This window comes from Microchirus variegatus, assembly GCF_963457635.1.
Source record: "Microchirus variegatus genome assembly, chromosome: 8".
NCBI classification, from domain to species: domain Eukaryota; kingdom Metazoa; phylum Chordata; class Actinopteri; order Pleuronectiformes; family Soleidae; genus Microchirus; species Microchirus variegatus.
Window position 1 is genome coordinate 1,567,145 of NC_139809.1, and position 26,273 is coordinate 1,593,417.

Consider the following 26,273-nt stretch of genomic DNA (forward strand, 5'->3'; position numbering starts at 1 on the left):
TCAATGAATCTCAGTGAATCAGGAGGGCATCCTTTTTGTTTCCAAATGGATTTAGGTTTTTCTGGCAACAACCTAGACAAAGATAACCAACCATCTGACCCATGTCCCACTGGCAAACACACATGTACCCCAGAGAGGACCAGGATATAGAGCTCTGACCATGGGGAAGCAATAGTTCCATCTGTTAACCCCAGTCATGCCAGTGTTGGGTGTCAATTCACTCCGAGCTCCCCGAAATGGTTCAAACTGTCAGTCACTAGCATGACACCAAAATGGATGGGTCCCTATGTCTTCTCATCAGAAAGGAAAAGATCAGTCCTTTGGATTGACAAGTTCTACAAGTAACTACAGACAGACTGTATCACATAAACACAAACACTTCTCTTCAGTTTCAGAAGATGGTGTGGGAAGTGTGGTTCTGCACATGTGTCATGCAGTGATCAAGTCAGGTCTTAGAGGCATCATTCCATTGCGTAACCTTCTGGCACCATCCTGGCCTGCTGGCACTGCCATCTGCTACTGTGAAACACTACATCATAGACAACCTCAGCCACCGAGTCTCTATCGGCTATCTGCGTGACTACAACATCTCCGACAAATTCTTCATGAAATCAATTGATCTCCTGAGACCATATTATTGGTCATTTTAAGATTATTGACTGAGTTTATAACGTGCAGCTTGTTATGGTTCTGGGTACTGTTTGTTTTGACGAGTTCCTACTCTGTTTGACAAGGAGGTAAGCCGAAGCCTTCCTGCCTGCCTGCCTCACTTGGCTTCAGCCATGGAGAAAAACAGGAGTGAAGAGGCAGTTCTATCACACAGGCATCCTGTTCCTCACACATAATCTGCTGCATGATCACACTTCATTTTGCTGCTTGTATATGATACAGTGCATTTGGGTCTGTTTACGTTCATACGAGCCCGTGTGTCACATGCTTGAACAGAAGTAATCACAGGTGCACATATTACTCTACCAGAAGCCTCATTTTAAATGCCCTTTAGTCTCTGGAGGATGAGAATTTAACATTTTGTGAATCACTAGGATATTTTTTTTATAATGACTTTCAGAGTAGTTTCATTTGCATAGAATTCTCCAATAATACTATTGAGCTTAAAATGTGCTTTACATTGCTTGTACCCTGATAAAGGTTTGACATTTGACTTGTAAGCTGCACGCACACCCCTGAGAGAAGGCATCTCCACTAACCAACAGGGCAAAACCAGTCTTGACAGAACATTTTTTCGTAGTTTTTCATAAAACACCATGTTCAGAAGAAGCATATCACAATGTGACAACTCAAAGGCCTTTCCCTTTACCTGAGATTGCCTTTGATTGAGAATCATGTTTCTGGGCTTTCAACATTATTCATAGGTTCACTGGGCCTCAAAGAGCGTGCAGATCCCATCTCAGTACTGATCTCTAAATGCATTTTGATTAGCTACAGTTCTGTTTATTGGATTTTGTTTCACTCTTCATCTTCTTAGAGAAATACTGACAGGATCAAAGTAGACAGGATAAGAATGCACCACATGTGTTAATAGCAAAGGAAAGCTTAATATAAATAATCACAGATCTAAAGCATCAGGCAAAATTTATAATAAAAAACAATTTCAAATCAAGTTGACATTATTAAATATAAGATACATGATTGGTGGTTACTGTATGGGTTTCAGGAACACCATGATTCTTTCCCTCTTCCACCTGCCGTGACCAGAGTTGTCTTAATGATTAACACCATGCGTTTGTCCGTGTGCATACAGTTAACAGATTAAACCAGTGAGATACACATTTCCATCACTTATAAAAGTCATATTGAAGAGCCATCAACCCGGTAATATAATGCCAACTACGACAAGTTACAGATACAAGTTGCCAAAGAGAAAAGTCAAGGAATGGTCAGTGTAACCAAAGCCCATAAAAACCAAGATACATCCCTCCATAAGTATACGAAGAGACGTCATCACATATACTGATTTGTTTGCACAGAAACATACAGCACACATAGCCCAAGAGCAAGTCATCTGTGCTGTGATTGTTATTTTGCACAAGGTTGTTTTACTTTTTTCTTTCACATTAGATACATAATTTATGATTTCCATTAAAATGTAAGTATCCTAAGAATCAATTGTTCAAAACAACAGATGAAATCATAGCAAGGGCAGAGAAGCCAAGTGTACAGCATAGGAGCGTCAGCAGCTTGATAACCCTGGCCACGTTTACTGGAGTCAAACTGGAGAGCTCTTCAGTTACTGGTGACATATACTGTACACCCCTCCTTACATTGAAGGAGATAATGGACCAATCATAGACAATCATGAAGTGCCTTTATGAATTTATTTTACAGAGATTTAGTAGCTTTGAAAGCAAATACATTTTTCAAATTAAACATTGAATCTTCAATTGCAACTGCATGTTTCAGGTGCACAGAAGTTTATGAGATGAAAGAGAATAAGTGAGTGAGTGAACACCAGGTGCACCTGCCCTCGTCTAAGCCGTCCTCATGGGCCGACACTTCACGTTGCAGATCTTATCACAGAATCAACCTGGACTTTGAACAGTTTGAAATAAAGGAAAAGACCTGAGGCTCACTTTATACAGCCATTGTTATCAGTGTAGGGATTCACAATATTGGACCAGATACACCAATATATTGAGAGTGTTTGGGTCAATAACCGATACCAATACCAGTGGCAGTTGCTGGTCTTTGAAATAGTATAAAATATAATACGTTTTTTTTTTTTTACAGTGTTTATGTACAAATGAAAATGCGCTATATCGCCGAGCAAATAACACACAAAGACTGGCTATTTGTCTACAGATTTCCCCTCGCAAAATACACACAGAACTGAGACTGAGGGTTTCTGCAAAGCTGTCAGTCAAAACCTGGTTATGCCTTTCAGACAATTAATATAATATTTTGCAGCAGCGGATGTAGATAAACATTTTCTTCATTGTACAAAATTAATAAATGTCAAAAATGATAGTTGGACAGGGTGCAGGCATCGATGTCAAGGCGACTGTAGCCTATTCTGTCTACTGATCTTGGCTTGTTTTTCCAATATCTGATATTACATTCTAATATTGGTCAATACAGATATTGTGCATCCCTGGTGAAATGCATACTACAAAAGATTATGTATGGATTTTCAACAGGTTTTATTCTACTCTCTGATACTCTCTGTTTAAAACTTAAATCAGTATATGGACGTGGGGCCAAAGCTTGAGATTTGTTATGACCTGTACAAATTAAAATATTTGAACGAAGCATAATTTGCATTGTTCTTATGCAAAATAATAATAAAAAGTACAACAGCAGAGTCATTAGAAACAAGTGGTGCAACAGCAACTAAATTAAAATTACAATTTTGCAACAGTATGAATTCGTTCAAACTGCTTTTAAGCTGAAGAACTTAAACAGTTAAACTGATGCACAAAAATGTGCACACAAGAAAAACTTCACTACTTTAAGTTCAATTTATATCTCCAGCGTTTTCAACTGGCACAAACTTTATAGTTCATCATGTTCTTGACTATATAATAGTGGTATGATTTAGACCGAATCGTACCATACAATATATGACCAACAACAAATGCCTTTTGGAATCAAAACAAATCAATTGATACAATATGGGCCTCCTTTTAAAGATAAAGATTTTTGCACGCAGATGGGGTTGAACTGTTATTCAGCTCATAAATTCCACTTTAGTTCTCAGTTTTAAAGCAATCCCAGAGTTTGGCAAATTCTTCAGAGAGCTCAAAGACACCCTGGGAGCTGGAGAGGAAGGCAGGATACTGTGCCTCACTATTTTGTTCTCCACTCCCTGGTCTTTCTTGGCATTAAAATTAGAGGTTATAGCCAACTAAGTGAAAATATACTGACATTAGTCAAAGACTGACATGCCTCCTAAGGTTTTGGGTATGAGTGTTTGGGTGGAAAGAGAGTAGGGCAGTGGGGTGGAGGGGGCTGCATATAACTGAGGGGAGAGAACAGAGATTGATTTCTAATTAGCAAGCTTGTTGCAGTAATAAAATGGTCTCTACTGGCAGTTGATCAATGGGGAGCATTTGACTTGACATCTAGTCTTAATCAGACTAGCTTAGCTTGGTAAGTCATGCTCACTTTACCCCCCCATTCCACTTCTTACTGTCTTAACCCCATACCTTTGCCTTACTTTATAGCTGCAACCATTCAGTGACTTTATCACCATTACCATTCCTTCTACGGTCATGACTATACCACTATACAGTTCGAGCACTACTCAGCTCTACTCGGTTTGGGTAACAGGTGCGTTGTTTTCCATTGCTATAGTACCTCCTCAAGGTGGGTGGGGTCATCATAGCACAGATGCATGAAACTGCCATGACTGATAAACAAAGAAATCAGGATCAATATCATTTGTGTTGTTTTTGGTATAATCTCTGGATGTTGTAATCCTTTGTCGTAGCTCACTGGTGCACCTATGGGGGCTTGAGTTACACGGTTTTATTTGCAGGATTTCACAACAGAGCATCAGGGACCCTGTAAACACCAAACTGTCAACCATGCTGTCACTTTCCAAAGGAATACGTGTGAACTTGTGTATTTGCCTGGGTGTGTGTAATCTGCATCTGCCAGCCTGTTGTGTCTCTCTGGGTAGAGTGGGTCTAGCTGTTCGAAAGAAGCTGGTGCTGAATGGGGGTTGATGGGGATGGAGCTAATCCGCCTGTGCCACGTGCTGTATATGCTCAGCATCCAGCCAGTTGCACCAAACCATCTCCTCTGTAGTGGATCCATTAGAGTGCTACAAGGCCTTCTGAATGCTATCAGCACAGACGACACACTGGCCCCCAAGCAGGGATTACAGCTCTCTCAATGAAGCTGCCAGTAGGAGAATCCAAAGCACGAGAAGGAGGAGGTGGTTCACAATCCTCCGACAGGACCTGCTTTCTCTCGAAGGAAGAGGCCATTGGCAAAGCTGACACGCCAATCAACAGCGGCTGGGAAACCACCCCAAAAGAACAACACGTTCAGCAGGAAGGATAGGGAGGAGGAAAAAGATTTTAAAAGGATCCATCACTATTCAAAATCCAGCTTAGAGCCACGTGGTACTTGTTAAAGACAATGAACAGTGGCTCTTTGTTATAAAGTAGATTGTGATAAGAAAATCGAGTTTGCATAGATTATACATAACTCTAAATATCAAATGAAGTGCTGGTGTTTGAGATTTCTGAAAAGTAACAACATGTCTGTGCTTTAAAAGTAGACATCAAAGAAGCACATACACTGGGGGGGGGGGGGGGGTGCAACATACCAATAAAATAACTATTCAAATAAACTGTGTAGGGTGCATCCCTTGTGTTTTCTTTTGGAAAACTTAGGCAACAAATGCAGTGTGGTTCAAATTCATCCTCGCCCTCAGGGTCTAGAGTGTGTTGTGTGGGCTTGGTGAGCTGGTGCTCTGTTTTCCACTATGATTTACCATAGAGACTGATGTATGTACAATAAATGAAATCCTACTTCCTCTTCATACTTCATCTTCAGTCACACCAGAAATGAGAGCAAAAAGAACACAAGCAAATCATTTTTCACTGCAGGCAAGGAAAAAATGCGTAGGTCACCATATTTCTGGTTGGTTTACATGTTGCTAAGGTAGTGCTCGGGGTTGTACTTCCTGTTGTAAATTTATTTAAATTTAGTGGATGTATCTGGGATTTTTAAACCTGTGTGCGAAGCTCCCAAAAAGTGGTTGGTCTGCACTGAGGTGTATGTTCACCCATGTGTGAATGGTGACGTCATGGACGTGACAGAAAAAAAACAAGTGGGGAGAGGAAAAACACCATAGTCATAGGCGTTAATATTATGGTGGCAACTATTTTGCATCTTTCACTTCAGTTGCTCTTTAAATCAATTGTTAAAAAATAAAACAAATAATATTAAGAACTGTCATAAAAATGGTTATAAAAAGTAAGGATTACTACAAACATTATGGCCATGATCATGGATAGAGGATGAATGTATGTTGTAGCGTTGTGCTGCAATTTGTGCATTAAAATAGAGCAGACAAATAACACCAGAAATTTGACCTGTGGAAACGGGGTATAAGGCATTTGGAGTCATCTGATAATTTGGAGAACATCTGCACCCCCAAGCTTGCACAGTCAACAGAGAGGCACTCCAAATCAGGCAAACCCACAACCGGCAAGCACACACTCCAACATTGTGAAAATATAAATGCCCACTCGTCTACCAACTCAGAAAACACTACTCATGTTTGCTTGTTAAGAGCATTCTTGTTTTGGCTGTAAAATCAACTCCTAGCTACTTGCCACTTCTCCAGAAAAGACTGGCACAGACACACAACTCCTGCGTGGCAGAGATCCACTCACTGCCTTCATATTTAGCTCTTTCTACCACACCTAATTTCATTCTGCCATCATCTGGCACCAACCTGGCAAAGGCTTGCAATGTCACTGTTATTCGAGGCGATTCACTGTGCTCCGATGCAGGAAATCAATTTTCCATAAATGTAGCATATACGTGGCATCTGGCCCATCTCAACTATCATGTCCTCAAATTCTCTAGTGCACTCTGTGGCTCACTGAGGCTTTATGAGGAAATGCACTTGTAAAGACATAAGATAATGTCTGTCACTGACACTTTGTCAAAGGTTTGTATGGTGATTTATAATAGCTGAAACATGTTCCGATAACATCAACTTGACACGACCATTAGCACCTGAAAAGAGAAAAATACCCACCCCTATTCAAGTTATCATTTCATGTTCTGTTGCAACATTAACACAAATAATTGTAATAGCTCGCTGATCAGGACATTTGTGTTTAGCAAGTGGAACATCTGACCCGTCTTCATGTGATGATGGATCACCTACTAAGAACTGAGTGCTGTTTGCATGGCCAAGCATGCATGTGTGACAAAGGAAAGATTCCCAATGAATATCCATTCTCATTTCTCGCCCATCTGCTCCCTCATATAAAGGAAACTGGCATATATCAGTGAATACAATGCTCTTTAAAATGGTTCATCATTCAATGACCACAAAGACAGAACATCCAAACACACCCAGCAAGCCGTCACAAACAGTAATACACTTGACACACTTCCCTCCACTCAGTGAAATGACCTATTCAGACAAAGCAGCGGGAGACAGAGAGGCTGAAGAGCTGGAAAGCTAATGAATGCATGGATTTGGACCATTTGAAAGTGTGAGTGCTATCGGCATGTTGCATTTCCTTTACTCATAAAAGAGTCCTATTAAACCATTAGCCCCTAGCCCCCTCTACTCTTCCTCACCTTTCCTCTTTTCAGTGTCCCTGCTCTCCTAAACAGGCCATCTCATTAAAAAGTAGGCCAGTCTTTTGATGGTTCACTGACCGATGCTCGCTGCTCCGTAAGAAATACTTAGATGTGTTCTTTCCTTTTTAAATCAATAAATGTAAAACACTACAGCTTGAACAGAGACATAATAGTAGGAGCATGGGACTGTTGGAAAGGAAGAGACGGGACACCAGCCAGAACTAATCACTCTGTAAGAACAGACCTCCAAGCAATGCAGAACTTACAAGAGATGGTCAGAGGTCAGAGAGCGGACCTTTGTTTCCCCAAGAGGTTAAGTGGTGCAGAAGGTGATGATGACGTCTAATGGGGTGCATAAATTGCCGTAGATTGATACAATAATGGCATTCAAGCTTGAGCCAAAGATGGCTCGCAGCACCTTTTTTAAGATAAGCCATGTGTTTCCATGACATCTGGCTGTGGCTTTACTGATATGACCTGGTGTTTGATCAGATAATATTGGCTTTTCTCCAGCTTTACTGGGGCATTGAGTCTTTGACCTTCACTTCACCATTACAGACTTCAGTTGCACAATCACAGACAAACTCCCACAACTATGACAACTAACCAACTTTACATATAGTTAATAGCATTACATTTTTCCCTTGCAAGTCACAAGCTGCTGAAGCAATGTACTATAATAGAATTTCACTTTGTGGCAATGTCCAAATCTCCTTGAAATGTTAATTGTTTCCAACATGTCCTAATTTATAATAATTTGCACATGAAAAGATCCATGATACAGGGAATGCTGTAGAGACAATCAGCAGATGAGCAATGGTCATATCAGCCAGTACTGTCAAAGTAGTTCTGTAAGCAGCTGTCTTGTTCGACCTTCTGTCACTTTCCCTTCCACCTCTGTTTCGCCTTCTGTTTTTCTATTGTGGAAGACACACTGCCGACTCCTATTGAGCATTGCTTCATTTTCAATAGTGCAGAGGAACAATGAATGTGGTGACAGGGACAGCTACGCTTCCAACCTGAACCTGCATGCCTCAGCAGGGACTTGAGTGAATGGCTCATTCATTGACATCAATAACACTGTAAATGGAAGCATTAGCAAAAAACCTTACATTGTGTGCAAATGCACATCCTGTCCAAACAAACATAAAACAATACAAGCTTTTTAATACAACATTGTAATTGACACAAGACAAAACAGTGTGCTGTGCTTGAAATCACTGGCATGATAAACCCAACCTTGGCTTTCATTAATAGGCTAAAGCATCAATTCAAAAATGGAATGAATTTGACAATTCATTCCATTCCAACAATTGAAACAAACTGTAGAAATTCGTTGACATTCAGGGCTATTCAATCAATCTCTCTGGCCCATTTCTGCTTGTGCATCTCCATTTTGTCAGCTATTCTCCAATGACTTGCAGAGGACACTACAATGCTATTCCATTCCTTCACCAATGTTTTCCATTGTGCCTTTTAATTACACTGCATAACACAGAGGAATGGTGTCCCCTCTTCTCATGATTTGAATCCAGTGCTTACGAGAAAGGCCATATTTTCTGATACTAAAACAGTCTGTTTAGAGGAATTTAGCCTCTTCCTGTTCTCTCACTGCTGTGTCACCATCCCTTCTTGAGCACTGTCGCTCATCTGTGAGACTGAACATGCAGGCTTTCCAGTGCAGGAGGACAAAAAAAAACCATCAGGAATGAAAAACAGCAATTTGATTAACTGGTAGAAACAGGGTTCTGTCTTTGGTTGTCTGATGTTGTTTCCTAAATAAACATGTGGTTGCTGTATAGAGAATATATCGCATTTCCAGAGCAGTGTTAAAAGAGGTCAGACACAAAATGAATAGAGAAATGCTTAGACATTATCACAATAAAGAACTGCCTCCAGAGTTTAGCAAAAGTGGTTCAAATGGGTCATTTGATTTTTTTTAGAGGACAGGCTCAAATCTCATAGTGACCTTGCATCTTATACTACTTTCTGTTTCTCTCCTCTGAAAGATAAGGCTGTATGTGGGCAGTATGTCAGTGACACTTGTTTTCCATTTGTCTTGTGCAAGATTTGACCCAAGAGTCTGAATGCAGCTACACTAAACTCCACAAACCTTTTCATTTCTCCCCCCCCCCTATTTTTTCGCAGCGGTTCAGACTATCGCTACAGGATTTCTGTTTTCATTTAGTCCACTATGACCCTGCCAGTACACCCACCCTCTCAACGATTTCAAACAACAGTGACACAATCTCTCTTGGTCACTTCATTCTGATAGCTAAACACAGTAATCACATCTACAAAACACAGGGCACAGTGTGCTGCCCACACATGATTCAAAAGCAACAGAAAAGTGAGAGGCAGTGAGGTCAGGTCAGAAACCCAATTACTGAGCGATAAACTGGTCACACACACACACACACACACTCGTGTTCAGCACCAACTGCTGAGGTGGTTCTCTGAGACACTTATCTCCAATCTCTTTTATAAGAGGTCATTTTGCCTCTCTTATTTTTCAATCTTCTACTCCCTCAAGTTAAAACATTAGTCTTCTTCTTGTTTTCTTTCCTACAGCCCTTCAACCCCACCACTAGTATCTCTAATGCTGTCGCCCACCATTTCCGAATGCAGCACTTTCAGCGGTTTGATCACACATTGCTTTTAGAAGATTAAACTGAGCGTAATCCAAAACTACAGCCTGGCAGGCACATAGAAAAGCAATGAGAGAGAAAATAACTGACCAATTAAAAGAAACATTCTGAAAAAGAAAAGTTAATTTGTAGAATATTTGACCAGAATATGTAATATGCCATTTTGTTTCTTTCTCTCACATAATTTTTTTTTACCAAAGCTGGCAGATGGAGATACAGCTAGATCCATGTCTGTTGCCCTCAAACCACACCATTTCTGTCTAAATGAGCAAGGTAGGGGCCATGGTACAGACTTGTAAGCATGGATGAAACCAGTAAAGTGTGAGAGGAAGAGAGAGGCGGAAAGGATGCAAACTGTCCACGCACAGACAGCCATGTTTCACTTGTTCACTTGCCATTCATCCTCACATCCTCAATAAAGTCAAAGAAATTCAACAATAAGCTGCCATCATGTGCCACAACAGAGGATGGGGAAAAAGTGAGCAGCTTGGAACAATGTAATTTTTTTTTTCCGTGCAAACCCCGCTGCTGCTATCTTATCAGCTCAATCCTCTCATCGCATTTAAATCTCCCCCTACTCCATCCGATCCCAGCCATGGCCCTATTTAAATCTCTCCCTCCTCCCAGTCGACCACATTTCTAATGCTAATTATTTAAACCTCTCTTAGTGCTCTATCCTCCCATCCACCAGCTAGTTATTCAAATCTCTCTGTACAAGCCCAGCCCTTGATAAAAGGTTCTTGGCTGAAGGGTTGATCTGGACTGTTTTTTTAGACAGAGGATAATAGTGATTCTTCCACACTTCTCTTCTTCCCTGCTCCGTTTTCATGGCCTTCTCATTTTTCCTCGATACAATTTAACTGCTGCTCATGTCCATTTTTGCAACCACTGGCCAAGATAATGGGATGTAGCTGTTAACGTCACAAGACTGGTGTAATAAATCTACTGTTTACATATCAAATTACTAAGACAACAACGACAGGGTTAAGAACACATATGGGCTATGTACACAAAATGTGTGTATTTAGGGAACTACATGTAATCAGTAATATATATAGATTGTATATATGTTTGTATATGTATATTGTAACTTTTTACGATAGCTGCATGGGAATGTGACCTCAGTGGGTCTGTGATGGTCTGTACAGGTCACTGTCCCCAGTGTCATCCGAGTGGGGAGAGTGAGTGACTGAGCAATGGTGACACAGCTTGAGAAGTCAGAGGGGATCTCATTTTCCAAGACCAGGTGCCAGCACATCAGTGTGGGAAAACGGATGATCATCGTCACTTCTGTTTATACGCAAAACGTGCTTTAGTGATCTTCATTTCTATCTGTCAGAGAATCTTGTTCTGTGGCGCTCTGTTTGTCCATTCGCACTTGCAGTTTTCTCACTCTCATTCAGTTGGAGGGTTCTCACTGTTAGTCCTGTGGCGAAGCCACCTACGCACAGGATCACAGCTCAGTAAAACACCAAAGCTGCTCACAGCACTGAACAGGAGTCCCACTCAGCATCACTACTTATTAGTTACATAAATGCTGGTTTCCGACAAAAACTACCCCACACAAACTGCACAGCCCATCCACACCAGTGTATTATATGTGAAACTAAATTAGAAACTAAATAAGAAGATCCTTCTTGCGTTTGGGTTAATATCTATGGTACAATGTTTAACATGCATAATAACACATTTTGCGTTTTGAGTTGGTGATCAACAACATTTACAATTTTAAAAGGAATTGTTTTCATAAAAGCAAAGCTTTTTTCAAAAAAACGTTAACTTGTATTTTCATAGCCAGTGAAAATTAAAAACCAAACAATTTAATATACTTTTCTTATTTTACTCACTATCATTGAAACAAACTAATTGCTGAAACAGTATGCTGTGTGGACATCAAAAAAGTGGACATTATAGGGGGTGTGCTCACCTTGGTACTCCTGTCCAGGAGTGTAAGCAGTAGGGCTGCCCACAATTTGAAGGGTGAGTAGCACCTCTGCCCCACCTTCTGCCACCCCAGCTCCCTCCAGTTCACCGTGGTGGGTGCACAGGAAGAAGAAGGGGTTGAAACGGGGGTAGAAGCTTGCTGGGGGTGCCCCGAAATCCATACTGCTGCTCCCCAAGACTAGGACCAGCAGGGCACAGCCTAAGGCAGACCCGAGAGAGGCCCGCACCATGGCCATCTGCCCCCACCAGGCGAGGGACTAAGGAGTTGAGGATGTAGGTGAAGTGGTGAGGAGAGTAATGAGTGGGAGCAAGGAAGGTAGAGTTCCAGCGGACAGCCCTCGGAGTCCACAGATGAGTTGAAAGTCCAAAAGTGCGTGAGAGTTTGCGTGCGTCTGTGTATTTTTATGTGTGAAATTTATGAGTGTAAGTGAGGAAAAACTGAAACTGATCTGTTCTTCTGCTCCTTCTCCCTGTCCTACCTTCACTCTCGGGGAGTTCAGAGCTTTGCCTCTGCTGTCCTGCTCTGGTGTTTAAATACCTCACCCCTCCCTCTGTTTCCATCTCTCCTCCCACCCTCCCTCCTTCCCTCTCTCTGTCTGTCTTTCGCTCTAGCACCAGCTCCACGCATGCTGTATGCACTCTATGAGACGGCCTCCCTCTCTCTCATCCAGCTCTTCTCTCCTCCCTCTTCTCTCTGCCTGTCTATCACTCTGCCCTTTTCCTAGATTTCATCCTCCATCTCTCTTTTTTCTCACTAAACAACTATGTTATTCCATATTGCACTCTTATATGGCTCCCCAGAGACCTTGGGTATCTTATCTCTGTGCATCTATTAGTCACTTCATCCCTAACCAGCCCTCTGACAGATCCCTTTCACTCTCCTTTCTTTCCTTTGTCTTTCTGCCCATCCACCAGACTGTCTCCTCCTCTACCACCCACTATCACACCTCCTTTCTCCCTCCCTCTACGGATCTTCTCTTCCTGCTGCTCTCCCCCTTAAACCCCCTCCCCTCTTTCACCGATCTCCCTCTTTTTCCAATCCTGTACCTCCAAGTCTCTCCTCTTGTCTTCGGCAGTACTCACATTTGTTTTTCTTCTTCTCCTCTGTTGCTTTTTCAATGGTTTTCCATTGGAATCTCCATTTCCACAGGATCATCCAACTTTTTTTCCACATGTCACAGCATTGTGCACCACACTCCGCTCTAGATTAATCCACCACTACACTGAAGAAGGCACTCAAAATACTTGCTCAGCTCTCCCCATGAGTCCTTGCTTGCCAAAATGATGGAGTATTTCTTTAATACACACCCCCCATCTTACTTGCTCATTTTACATCCAGTCTCTCAGCAGATCTCATGGATGCAAAAATAATTCAAAAAGATTTTCCAAGTGTATCACAAATACACTAATGTCCTCACTGGTTATACAATACCTTCCATGATACAAGGCCAAAGAGAAAAACTGCATTAAATTATCACAGTAAAGGGAGGAACTTGCTGTTAACACCACTGAGTATCTCTTCTGGTCTCTTTAGCTGCCTGCTGGGTTTGTGTGGTTAAGTGCCTATTACAGATATAAACACTCCCAAGCCAGCAAGCTGCACTCACTCTCTCTCTCTCTCACACACACACACACACAGTCAGCTGCATCATGTCCAAGCAGCCTGAGTGACCCACAGCAGGAGCACACAGCCAGGCCATCATGGCCAGAAAGCTTTCACAACCCGAACCACAGATGCATACACACCCACAGATAAGCAGATACACACAAAGGTTAATGCATGTGTACTGTGCTCACACATACAATACACATACTGTATCTTTGCAGATGTCTTGAGTGTCTTCACTTTGATGTGAAGAAAGATTTATACTTGACTCAAGTGAAGTTATCTACCTGCCAGGCCAGCTGCTGCTCCCGGGCCAGTTCTAGTCGACGTGTTTATCCACAAAGAAGTACAGACCATCCAAGGGGGCGGGGGCGAAAAAAAGGAAAATATTAGGCAACTTTTATAGTTGAAACATTTCTGTTTCTCTCTTTGGCCTCTATGATCTACATACACTTACAATATGAAAACCATGCTGCAATTAGATTCTACCAGCCATGACCTGCGTCATACTTGAGGACAGTGAAACTTAATTACTCAGTGGTCATTAATACATTCATACAAGTGCTTGTGAGTGCAATGTGTGTGTGTAAGTGAGACAGAGAGCGACAGAGTGCCCTGAAGACACCTACTGTAACAGGTGGTGTTTTTCGAATTTTGAAACACAAATGCAGAATGACTTCTCAGAGCTATCCTCATCATTTTTACAACCTCTAGCGATCCACTGAGATCATGTGTTTTAGTTTTAGTTCTTCATGGGCACCACGTTCAGCAAGTCTTTCCCAGAGTCTTAAAGGGGGTAAGTCATCACATTTGCCGACATGAGAAAGTAATTATTTTCCTCACACAGAAGTCTCAGTAGTGCAGTTCCCTGCTGCTACTGTTGCACACAGGTCAACACAACATTGGAGCGCAAGATGCAGTGATGTTGAAGGAATGGCAGCAGCTCCATAAGAAACAGGTGTTTTCTCATGTAAGGTCATATTTGTTGTTGAGACTATGACAAGCATTATAAGCACTACAACACTGTGAAAACAGAAATTAAATAAAATGACCAATGGTTACATGATGCCACTGACCAACAACATGTTCAAGAGGCCAAAAAAAATGGTGGGCCACCATCACCTTGGCCTTTTTACATTCAGCCACTTGAATCAAGGAGTTTTAGTCAAGTCCCAGTTATCATTTTTGCTAAATCTGAAAGGATATTCTTCAGATAACACAGTAAAAAAAACAAAAAAACATTTGTGAGGTCATAGTGGTCTTGACCTATGACCAGTCCAAGTTAACATTTATGTCAAATTTGTATGTATACCCTCAAGATGTGATTGGACAGATGGACCTGAACTGTTTCTGCCGTCGCTGGTGTGAGGACATTAAAAGAAAGTGGCGTAAGAAAAAGTTCATGGTACAAGAAAAAGCAGTAACTTTTTGTAGACTGTGTGTGTGTCCTCCCCAGTTGTTCCACGAGGTCAGTTAGGTGGTACAGTCTGCTGAGTCAGAGGTTATCCGAGGTCTCCTTTGCTTTGTTCCTCTCACGCATGTCCATAGCCACCTTCCTGTTCCTCATTAGCTTAATTAAACACTTTTAATTAATCTAAATCACCACCGAGACTTCTTGAAGAGCTTAATTCCTTTCGAGCAGCTTTGATAGCATTACACTGTACATGGCATACTAAGGTTACAGTCAGAGAATTTGTTGAAAATAAATGCAGAACCTCACAACTTGCCAGTTCTGGCTTGAATTCCGAGTTAGGGCCCGACTTGGCTGATCTAAAGTGCATGGTCGAAAGTGTGCTTTGATTGCCATTCCCTATCTGAGCTGGAAATCATTATTTAAAAAGAAAGGTTTATGCAACTTGTGCCAAAGGGAGTAAGACTGGGCCCAACGTCTATCAATAAATAATCTAAACAAGAAGTGATCCATGTGTGAATTGAAAGCAGAGTTTCAGACCTAAATACAGATAAGCTGATTTACCTATAAAATGTAACTTTTAAAAACCACAATGTGTAAGGTTCTGAGGTCTAAACCCAAAATGAGATACCAAATAGTTATATTCCCTGTTAACTGTGTTGTCAATGCATTTCAGTGCCAAGTTATCTCAAATAGATAAAAAGACACTCGGTCACATTAGTTTATAGATGGCAAATATAAAATTAGTAATATTCTAAAATTCCACTATACTTTAATTCCAAGTCACCATGTGGCATTGATGGTGTGATAGTTGAATAATTTGTCCAGTCATCTGGCAAACAAATTGAACCTCAATATGGAGAAACAACTGTATTAAAGCCAGCACACATGAGAAAGTAATTATTTCAAATGTCGTATGATAAAATATCATGTCAAAAGTAATTGTTGAATATGTTCAAGAAGTTTGTCACACAAAAGGTAATAAAGAAAATGTACATGTAAAACTGAGTACTGATAAAAACCATGTAGTCTTTCATTCTTAAATCAAAACGACAATCTCTTTCTGTCTGTCAAACAGTAAAGAGGCATTACACCCAGTGAGTTCAACAGTCTTTTCAGTTTTCAACATTTCATCGTGAATTTCCTCCTCTAGTGGCCCACTGCCATATGTAGTGCACTTTACCTTTGCCAGAGAAACAGTCAAGGCAAGGTTTTCCCCATGTCCACAGAGGGTTTATGAGTCAGTTGCTCAGTGGTCCTTCTGTTGCTCTGTTCTGACTTATTGCCAGCAGTTCTCCACTGGTAACAGTTAGGCCTCAGCTCCCAGCTGTTGGTCCTTTAGCCCTATGGCCCTTTCTGAAACTGAGAGACCAACATTATGCGACTGTGTGGGAGTTCATGGGGATTTTTTTTTTCCTGCAGGGAGGTTGAGAAAAGGGGACTTGAATAGACCACGTTCAATGCTCTAGACAGTTTTCCACGATGGTCAAAGTGGCAACTCTATCACCTGCTGGGCAACATTAACAATGAACGAAGCATTCAAGCTGATGAAGGTTTTTCAGACTTGGATGGGACAGGGTTAGGGTTAGCATGAAGGACTTACTGCTCATACACTAGACAGGACAGCAGGGCTGACATGGAAAATTACAAAAACATGGCCACTGGAACATTTTAGAGATCTCATAATATTTTTCAATAACATGTGCCCAGTATAATATTTACCGCTGTCAAAACTTAGCCCGGCAAAACTGTAGCCTCCTTATTTTGTTTTTATCAAAGCGTGTTTGTATACATAATGACCACTGTAACACAAAGCATCACTATTTCTAGAGTAATTTCCATGCCTGGTTCACTGACAACCCACACAAAACATTATTCTTAATTAGGTAATTACTATTTGGGCAAAAGCATGCGTTTAATGCGAGACCACTTCCCTGATAAACAACATAATGCAGTGATTATATGGGAAAGCTCATGTGTCAGGTAGCACACCTTGTGGATTGGCATTTTTTAATGCAGAGATTTTTGGTTTGAACACAGTCTTAGTCTTTTTATGCCAAATTTACAGATTATGTCGGCATGTCAACAAACGCACTGCTAATAATGGTTGAATGTCACTGCTCTCAGACTAGAGGTGTGATTCTGCATCTGAACAGGGTCATAAGATAGTATCACATTAGCAAGAATGTGAGCATGTGACACTGTCTTGTATAGTTGTAAAAATGTGTGTTCATACAGTGTGTGTGTGCTTGCAGAGCTGCTATTGCAAAGCTCACAGTCACAGCACAGTCTTCTCTGCTTGTTCCATACATGCCTGCTCTGCTGAATACACATGGTCACAGTGACCAAACACACACTCGATCAATAAATATTTGTCCACAATGGGGATGTGAGCTTGGATAGCTTAAACTCCAACACAGGTGTCGATGTGATGCACAGGAGGCAGGGGGAGGGTGAAGCAGCATCCATCTGTTTTACCTGTAACAGTCTTTATTAGCAACAACACACAGGCTGCACCTGATGGCCTCTGTGATTTCCTCATGTAAGTCCTGTCCTACATCCATCCCCATTCTACCATGGTGATTCTGCAACCTCTGCCCCTACGTGCACACGTAAAGTCACACCAATACACACTTAAACCCACACACAAATAGTGTGCGACTGGGGGCTATCGTTCTCTATTATGGAAACTAGGTCGGGGAGGAGTGGGTGAGGGGAATGGGACAGTAATTATTTTTATCATTATTAATTTCACCTCAAGGTTGCGCCAGGGCTTTTTTGTCCACTTCAATCTTCATTGCAGACCCCCCTGCATCCACACACACACACCAACATGATCGCTACCAGTCTTTGAAAAGACTGCGTGCCAAACAAGGCAGAAAAGAGAGTGGGGGCACAAAAGAGGAAAGAGCTCAAAGGGATAGAAAGAGTGTGCCAGCCAGGGACAGAAGCGAACGCAGAGGCAGAGGAAGCAGGAGGGTTTGTATATGTGTCGCTTCATCACTCACTGAACCCTAATTTACACTAACAGGTTGTTTACTTGATATGGCAAATGATAATAAAAGCCTGGGTGTTGGAGGAGGGGAGAGGGCAAGAAAAGAGTAAAAGAGAAAGAGAAGCCCTGCGGGAGCACTTCAGCTGTGATGGCTTGCACACTCCAATTAGCCCCATGAAAAGCTTGCCCCCCCCTGGAAAGGAGTAATAGGAGGGGTGCATTGCTCAAAGTGTAAAAACCAGCCAGGATCACCCCAAAACCTCAAAGCCCTGTCACAGATAAAGGACATGAGTCACAAATGTCAAGGGTGTCAGCACACAAAGAGTCTGGTATTCAGGTCGAGGCAGTGGACACAGGCAATGAAATCCTACTGAATTGAGACAATCAACGGCACAGATAAGTTGTAATTTATGTAACTGTAAATATAATCTGACTGCACACACCACGGCTCAGGAAAAGTGGAATATAGTAGAGCAAGTTTGCTGACACACAAGTCTATGTTGTGTTTTCCTTTGTAACTTAGCACCAGTTTAATAATTGCACATAGGAGAGCACACTTTCCATATGAACTGGTGCCACCAAAAACAATTAAATGCCAAAAGACCAACAAAGTTTTCAAATTCCTCATATGCTAAATGTTGAATGGTCAGCAGCTTGTAACCAATTGTCTATACTGTTGTTTACCATACAAACAAATGCTTCATATCTCACACCTCTAGTCCATCTGAAAGGAAAAAGAAAATCAAGTGGTTTCAAGGGGTGCATTTGAGCCATTGCATTGTCAAGTTTTTAACTCGTAAAACACTGAATGTAAAACAGTTGCAGAGTATTGCTGTAGTGTTCAATGGGCTCTTCCAGGGAGCAGCATAAAAGGCCCCACAGGTAATAAAAGGCCCCGTCATGTCCCCTCCACCAAAGACTTGGTTGAGAACCTCTGGATGCAACCACTAACACTGATAAATCTATAGATCAAGTGAAAATTAATGTTCAAATTAAGTTATGTTCTCGATAGGTTCACAGGTCCTTGTGTGTTCCGTATGTTTATGACGTTTTTTGTATTACATGTTGATTTTTCTGTGATGCTGCAAATGTTTATTATTTCTTATAATAATTATTATCCTCGCTTATCCTCATAGCAGGAATTTTTAGGATCAAATGTCGATGATTTTGCATGTTCTCCCAATGTGTGTTTCAGTTTCCTCAAGCTGATTTACATGATTGGAAATTTGGATTATTTATAATATTAGAATTAGTGAGAATGCGTTTTGGTGTGGTTGAACTCTGCCTCTAGACCCAAAGTGAGGTCTTGTTTACTTCACCTCCCCCCCATGACCCCTAAAGGATAAGAGGTACAGATAAATAATAAAAGTGAGCTACACTCTGGAGCTAACTGCGGGTCATTGAGCATTTCTATTAGACCAGACCTAAAACGGAGATACAGGTCTTATAATTGTGTTGACTGATCATGGCATCTCTCATGGCTTTTAGTTTTTTACATTCATTTTAACTATCCAAGATTCTGATACTTGAATGTTGGCCTTTGTGTATTGTGTTGAGTCTACTTTAAAAAGAGAAAACAAAACAATCGATATAAAGCAGGCAGTTAAATATTTTTAGCTCTCCCCTCATGGCCTTGTCCCTTACATCAGGGAAGGGCATGCATTTGAATACATCGTTTTTATTACAACATCATTTCATTATTAACATGTCATTCTAAGCTCCTGTGAACGAGAAAACAAACAGGTCAATTTTAATTATGTTATATATTATTTTAAAATAATAGTTCATCTCTATTACCTAAATAAATAGATGGTTCTCCTATCATTACTGGTTCCATGTACCCCAAGTAAGCAAAATTTGGTTACATTCAATCAGCAGTTGCACATTTTGTATATCCTAAGGTAGATATTGGTAGATGTTTTATTTTCATATTGTATAAGCTGTGTGGAGATTGTCAAGATAAGTGTAGAGGAACTGTTATTATGTTATGTATTATTACACACTTTAATCTGTGATAATTCATTGTGCTGAAAAGTAATTTGATTACTTATTGTCACCTTTTGTTGATAAGATAAATAATGTTAGTAAAGATTTACTATATGGTGTTGCTAGATGTGCTCATATTCAATTTACAGGGTATGGCTGGTTGTGTGTGTGTGTGTGTGTACGCATGTGCGTGTGTGTGTGTGTGTGTGTGTGTGTGTGTGTGTGTGTGTGTGTGTGTGTGTGTGTTCTTGTGTACAGATTTTTACAAGCCTTACTGGTAATATTACTTGGGAGGCAATCTTGAATCTTCAAATTAACTTTTGGACCACTTGTCATGGTCAAGGTCAACAAAATAAGGACAGAAAAACACATTTTCTAAGATAAGACTGCCAATAGTAGGATTGTAAAGACAATTTGGCAGAGAATGATTCTCAATCATGTGATCATCATGCTATATATAGAGAGAGAGCGCACACACACATTTGATAGCAGGTAAATGTCTATTATACGGCATCTTCCATCTTGATCAACTTTTGGGGAAATAGTTGTGTCTACAGCTATATGCTTAGCAAGTCGCCAACTGTGGTGATAAATCCCTGAGCAGGAAGGCCACAGATTCTCTGAATGCTCATCACAAACAACTCCCTGTCACAGGCAAATTGTCGTTTGACAAATGCGTTTATTACAACAAAATATCGGTTGTAAGCTTCAACAACAGCCCGTGCAAAGCTCTGTCCCACAAAACACATGCAGAAATAAATAGAGGTTAAACAAGTGCAGGTATAGATTGTTGTGTGGAAGTATGATTGGTAGCTCTTTCTCATTTTTTACCACATTTCATGGTTCAGTTCTGAACCTATGCTTTTTTCTTCAGAAAAAGCGGTCAAGTAATGGATTTCTAACAGACATCACAGTCTGCAGCAACTACAGCAAATGTGCCTGTATTTGTCTGCATTTTAATGGTGGAGCCACATGGCCTGGCATCATTTAAGTGTGATACATTTTTCAATAGCTGTGAGTCATAGTTCTTTCGCTAGATTCTGAGCATGGCAAAGTGCATGCTCGGATTGCCTGCATCCACAGACTGCTAAACTAATACTTGTTTTGTTTCTGACAGACAAAATCTGTCCTCCAAACTCCCTGTTTTTGAGTTCACCTACCAGTTCAGTGACATTACAGCAACCCCCACTTCCATCCTGCAGTCATGGTAACAGAGATGTGAAAGAACAAGCTGAGAAATATGAAACATTTGAGATGACAGACACATGGCCACATTGTGACAGAGACAGACGGAGCAAGTGCTGAGTGGTTTGACACCACAGAATGCCATTTCCCTATTCTATGGCCAGCATGCAAGCAATTAGGAAGGACAGGAGGTAGAAGTTATGTGGGACTCAGCAGAGTCAAGAAAAACAGGACTCCTAGTGTTTCAGTGGCATTCAAGAATGGAAGCAATAACCAAATATGTTCCACTGTTGAAAGGGGCATCCATGTATTTCTGGTCCTGAAGTATCACATTTTTCAACCGGTTCTGACATCTGGTCAGAATTCTAGCTTCAAAACCTCTCTGTTCTGCATTCAAGAAAACACAAGCTTCTGACTGTGGCTAAAAATCAGTGACACAAATATTCGAAACATCCAGCTTCTGAAATCTTACACTCACATCGTCTTTCTGTATTAAAATTGTTTTGACCAAATATAGGTAATATTGATCATAGTGTGGCTGATGCAAATCTGCATGAACATGTAACAAAAACATCTCTTTTGTCATTTACCAATATCCTCCATAATCAACAACATCCTGTATTCAGGCACTGCATTTGCTCAGCAGCAGCCTGGGAGCTTTGTGTGCCTTTCTGTGTACAATAGACGCAGAGCTGAGACGCACACATAATAACACAGATACATCCCAAAAGATACCATTCATCCCCAGACATTCAGTTCAGGCCCTCGCCTCATACGAGACAGAGAGTGCATAAACACATGCAGTGATAGCGGGGGAAAGCACTGCTAAGATACACAAACTCTCACTCACACTGTGCAAACACACACACACACACACATGGTGAAGAAGCAGAGGTGTAAATGTGCAGGCACACACAGCATTTACACTCGCGTTGGAAACACAACAGGAGGAGGGGGAAGGGGGCAGCAAGGCCACAGAGCATACAAAAAAGACAGCCTTGAGCTATGAGCTCAGCTAAATAAATAAATTAATAAATATGTGTAAATCTCATTTTAAACCAGTAGCTTCACTCCCCCCCCCCCTCGAAGACCATCTTCCTCCTCCTCCTCCTCCTCCTCCTCTTCCCAGCTCTCCCCCTTCCCATATCCATGATCAACATTTCATTCTGGAGAAGCACAAAGGCTGGCTGTGCAGCATCCATCTCTTCACCTCCACCTGTTCCACCTATTCTGGGACCCTGGAGACATGGACTGTGAAGTGCTGCCTTCACATGGTTTTCTGGCATTACCAGACCACACCAGTATCTGACATCTGACAATCAACCTGCACAGGGGGAGGGTTGTCAGAGCATTCATACATACTGTGCTTGAGTAAATCTGCCGTAACAAATTCACCTGGCTGTAGTTTTTATTCAATAATTTACTATGCTGGCATTTGTGGCAGGTAGAATGATACCAATTAAAGAAAGGCATGGATATGTTGTGGTATGTGGGAGCTAATAAATTCCAGTTCATTCCAGACCAAAGATCACACTGGCACAGAGCCTTCTTATTTTACCATTAAGTCGAGTGTAGCTCCACAAGCTTAACACAACCAAAATGTTGTAGACAAATCCATATTGTCCTGCATTGTGTAAATAAGCAAATATGTAGTGGCTGCAGGTATGTGTGTGGATGCTGTAGAGACCCAGCAGATCTGCTTTGGCATGTAAACCCCTCACAGATGGATAAGCATCCTGCCCTGGGCTTGGTAAACCAAAAGGATTTGGTCAGGCATAACACATACAGTATCTCTTCAACAGAGCACACACACTCAGAGTGTCAAAAAACCACCAACAGAAGACAGCAGAAGAAGAGATACATATGCGGAGTGCAATGGTGGTGATGGGGGTGGTAATATGGTCTTCATCTACACCCTATGGATAAGAGGAGGGGGGGCCTTTGCCCTTAATTACATGGGTCATTGGAGTCGGAGTCTGGTTGTCCCACATGGAGGCACTCAACAAGTCAAACAAATGCACAGACAGCTAGTTGATTTAGAGGAACTCATTCAATAATGAGGTCTGTTTAATAAAGTGAAGCCTTTATTAAATGAACGATGCTTGAATTGAATTTTGAATTTAGCTCTTTCAGTTTCAGGATGCATGCTAGATCACGAGCCCGTTCTTATTCCAAGAGCGTCCTATACTGACGCTCTGTCACATCCCTCAGCGTCAACTTAGGGCACATAGGGCAGCACATTTAGACACAGCTGTCTTGAGTGTCCATACACACATTAACATGGCTGTGAGCACCAAGTTGGTACTAATCAGTCACTGACAAGAAAAATATATTATATTATTTATAATTATTTGTGATTTATTTTTGGTCGAGCAACAGTGAATATTCACCAAGTTTAACCTATAGAATATTTATCCTAACCTGAGTCCTCCTGTCCTGGTTCCGAATCGTAATCTATTACTCTCAGAAACTTTTCAGAAATGTTACCCCTGCTCTGTCGAAACGCGCCACCAACGGGTTTACTTTGCAGTCATTTGAGAGCCCGTGTCTGACGGTCTTCAGACATGGACAGCTCCCTTGTATGTCTGTCAGGTGACGCTGAAGGACATGACAAAGCAGTGGAATATCATGCTCTTGGCATGGGAACGGGTTGGATTCACTGTCACACTGTCCTGACTAACATGAAATGAAACAGAGCCGCTGTTGACCTGATTAGTAACACCTGTGTTTCCTTCTAAAGCAGGTTAAAATAGCTGATGAGCAAAGGGTCCATCACCTCACCTGACACATGTATGAACAAACAACGTAAAATACTGAACAGAAAAGGGTCAATTACAATGCATTTCAGTTGAAATTGTTTGAATAAAAACAAGACACTGAATACTTGATAGTTCATTTGTGAAACAGAAGGAAAATGGCAGCTCTACCAGAATATACAGCAGAGCTTTGTTCACACCTGCTTCAGCATCATCAGACACAGACACAGTGAGGTTACAGATACACATGCAGACACACACACACAGCCACACCTTTACATAAAATGGTCTGCTGAATCCTGAACTGTAGGCCCTTCAGCACAGTGCTTCCAAACACTCACTGATCCAATTACAGGTCAGAGTTCACAAAACAGTCCCATCCTACCACTATATACAATAGGACCTCCCCCACCCTCACTTCTCCCACCCTCTCTGCATTTCCCTCATTCATTCATCCTCCTCTCTTCACACCCTTCTGCTCAGCTGTCATCTCTCACTTCGTCTGGTCTAAATGGCTATTGACTGTGCTCACGGAGCTTTCCTTCTTTGTCCAAGTCCATCACAAATGTGTCTGCCAATCACAGCCTTAGGTTCTTTGTATATTCACTACTCGGCTCTAGCCAGCGCTATATCTAATAGAAAAGGCCCACTCCGTTGCTACACTAACAAAGTACCATGTTATGTTTTTTTTATCTAAAGGCTTTTCCATAAAATAGCTCTCCTTTCTGGTGTTCCACACAAACATTGTTGCTGCCGTTTTCCAACTAATGTATTTTCTCTGCTTTTGCCCTTTCCTCTCCCATTGCCCTCTCTTCAAGCATCTTCTCCTACGCTTCTCCACTGTTACTCACCATCTTTTTCCTACTCTCTCCTTTATACTTCTCCTTATTCTCTTTCCCCAACACACGATGAGCCTCTTGGCCTGAGGGAATCATTCCCATTCAACTCAGCAGTTATGAAGAGAATACAAAAATCTACCCCCCCCCCCCCCCCGCACTGTTTGTTATAGCCAGAAAAGTCAGCCCTGATTGTGGCAGTCACTGTGTTACTGTGTCACTGTGTCAACGTGAAGTACATTATAGCTGGCTTTGGAATACACTGTGCTTAGAATAGAATAGGATAGAATAAAGTAGAATGTCAAATCAGTCGCTACAAAAGACAAATAACTGAAAGAGTAGAAAGACCACAGAAGGGAGAAAGGGGGAGGAAGGAAGTGCCAGAAGAAAGATACAAATTAAATACCCCCGTACAGACAACCACACATCCCACACAGACAAGGCTATGCCTCATTAATCAATCACTCCAACAAGCCCCCCCCCCCCACCCAACACACACACATGCATTCTTATTCTCCACTTTACATTTGCTACGTGTCCCGCACGAGTGCCCCATACTTACAACCTCTGCTCACCAGCAGGAGTTTGATTGATATACAGTGAGCAGTGAAAGGAGAAAAAAAAGACGGGGAGGAAAAAAAGAGGAAGAGATGAGAGCTTTGATTTTAGCACTTCATTCCCTCAGCACCTCTGCTGATGAGTTTTGCTCGGCTGGCATCAGTCAAGTGAAAGCGCAAAAACTCATCACCTCTCTGGGCAACAGCAAAGGTAATTATGACTAATGAAGTGCAGTCTTTTATGGACAAACACGGGGATAGCTGCATTTTGTGCTCATAATGGCATACAGAGACACACTCTGCTGCTCTGGCACAGACACTACTCAGATGCAGAATCAAGGTCACCTCAGCAGATTATCATAGACTGTAAATGACTTCAATTAAACAAGTTGCTAATGACTGCTTGCTAATGACTAAGTCAGCGACAGCCTATACAGAGAAAAGTCTTTGTTCAACCTACACGATCACTTTACATAATAATTTTATTTTATAATTCATAAATATATGTATTTTATATATACATTTATCTAATATCTATGTTCAAGATTAAAACAATTCAAGAGAGTCATCTAATTTAATGTCCTTAGCGCCCATTTAGTCCTTGGCTATTAATGAGATAAGATTTTCTAATAGAAAATAGTGTTTTGCTAATATGAAAATAATCATTGAACTGCTAAAACACGAGTCATTCTAATTCGAACATGGAAATTAATAGCAAACATTTTTCTAAGCTCCTAAGCTCATCCACAATTAACCCTCTCTTCGAGAGAGAAGATCAAAAGAGGACCACAGACCGTGAGATAAGGGTGAGACGTAAAAAATGTGAGTGAGATCAATCCCGTTTGCTCGGACCAGGGTGGAAACTTTCTTTCCATGCAATTAAATGGCAATTTGAACCATGAATTGGGAGGGGGATCTCATCATCAGCAGAAGCTGATGGATTATGCTCATGAGCCTAAGCGTTACTGTCATGGGGCCAGACTAGGGCTCATTCACCCACAACACCCCTTTACTTGCCATCATTGCCGCCAAGCCATTTAACAAGCCATTAGG

The 26,273-nt window shown here is 41.4% G+C and overlaps 1 protein-coding gene across 1 annotated transcript in view; it reads right to left on the reverse strand.

The window, feature by feature from the left end:
• The window catches only part of reln (reelin), a gene marked incomplete at both ends in the record, with an annotated part of 81,456 nt that extends 69,332 nt beyond the window's left edge, over nt 1-12,124 (reverse strand). Inside the window, one exon of the mRNA XM_083893811.1 lies at nt 11,872-12,124. Within this exon, the coding sequence (XP_083749937.1) occupies nt 11,872-12,124 (253 nt within the window). The remainder of the gene's footprint in view (nt 1-11,871) is intronic.
• Between the last annotated feature and the right edge of the window lie 14,149 nt (nt 12,125-26,273).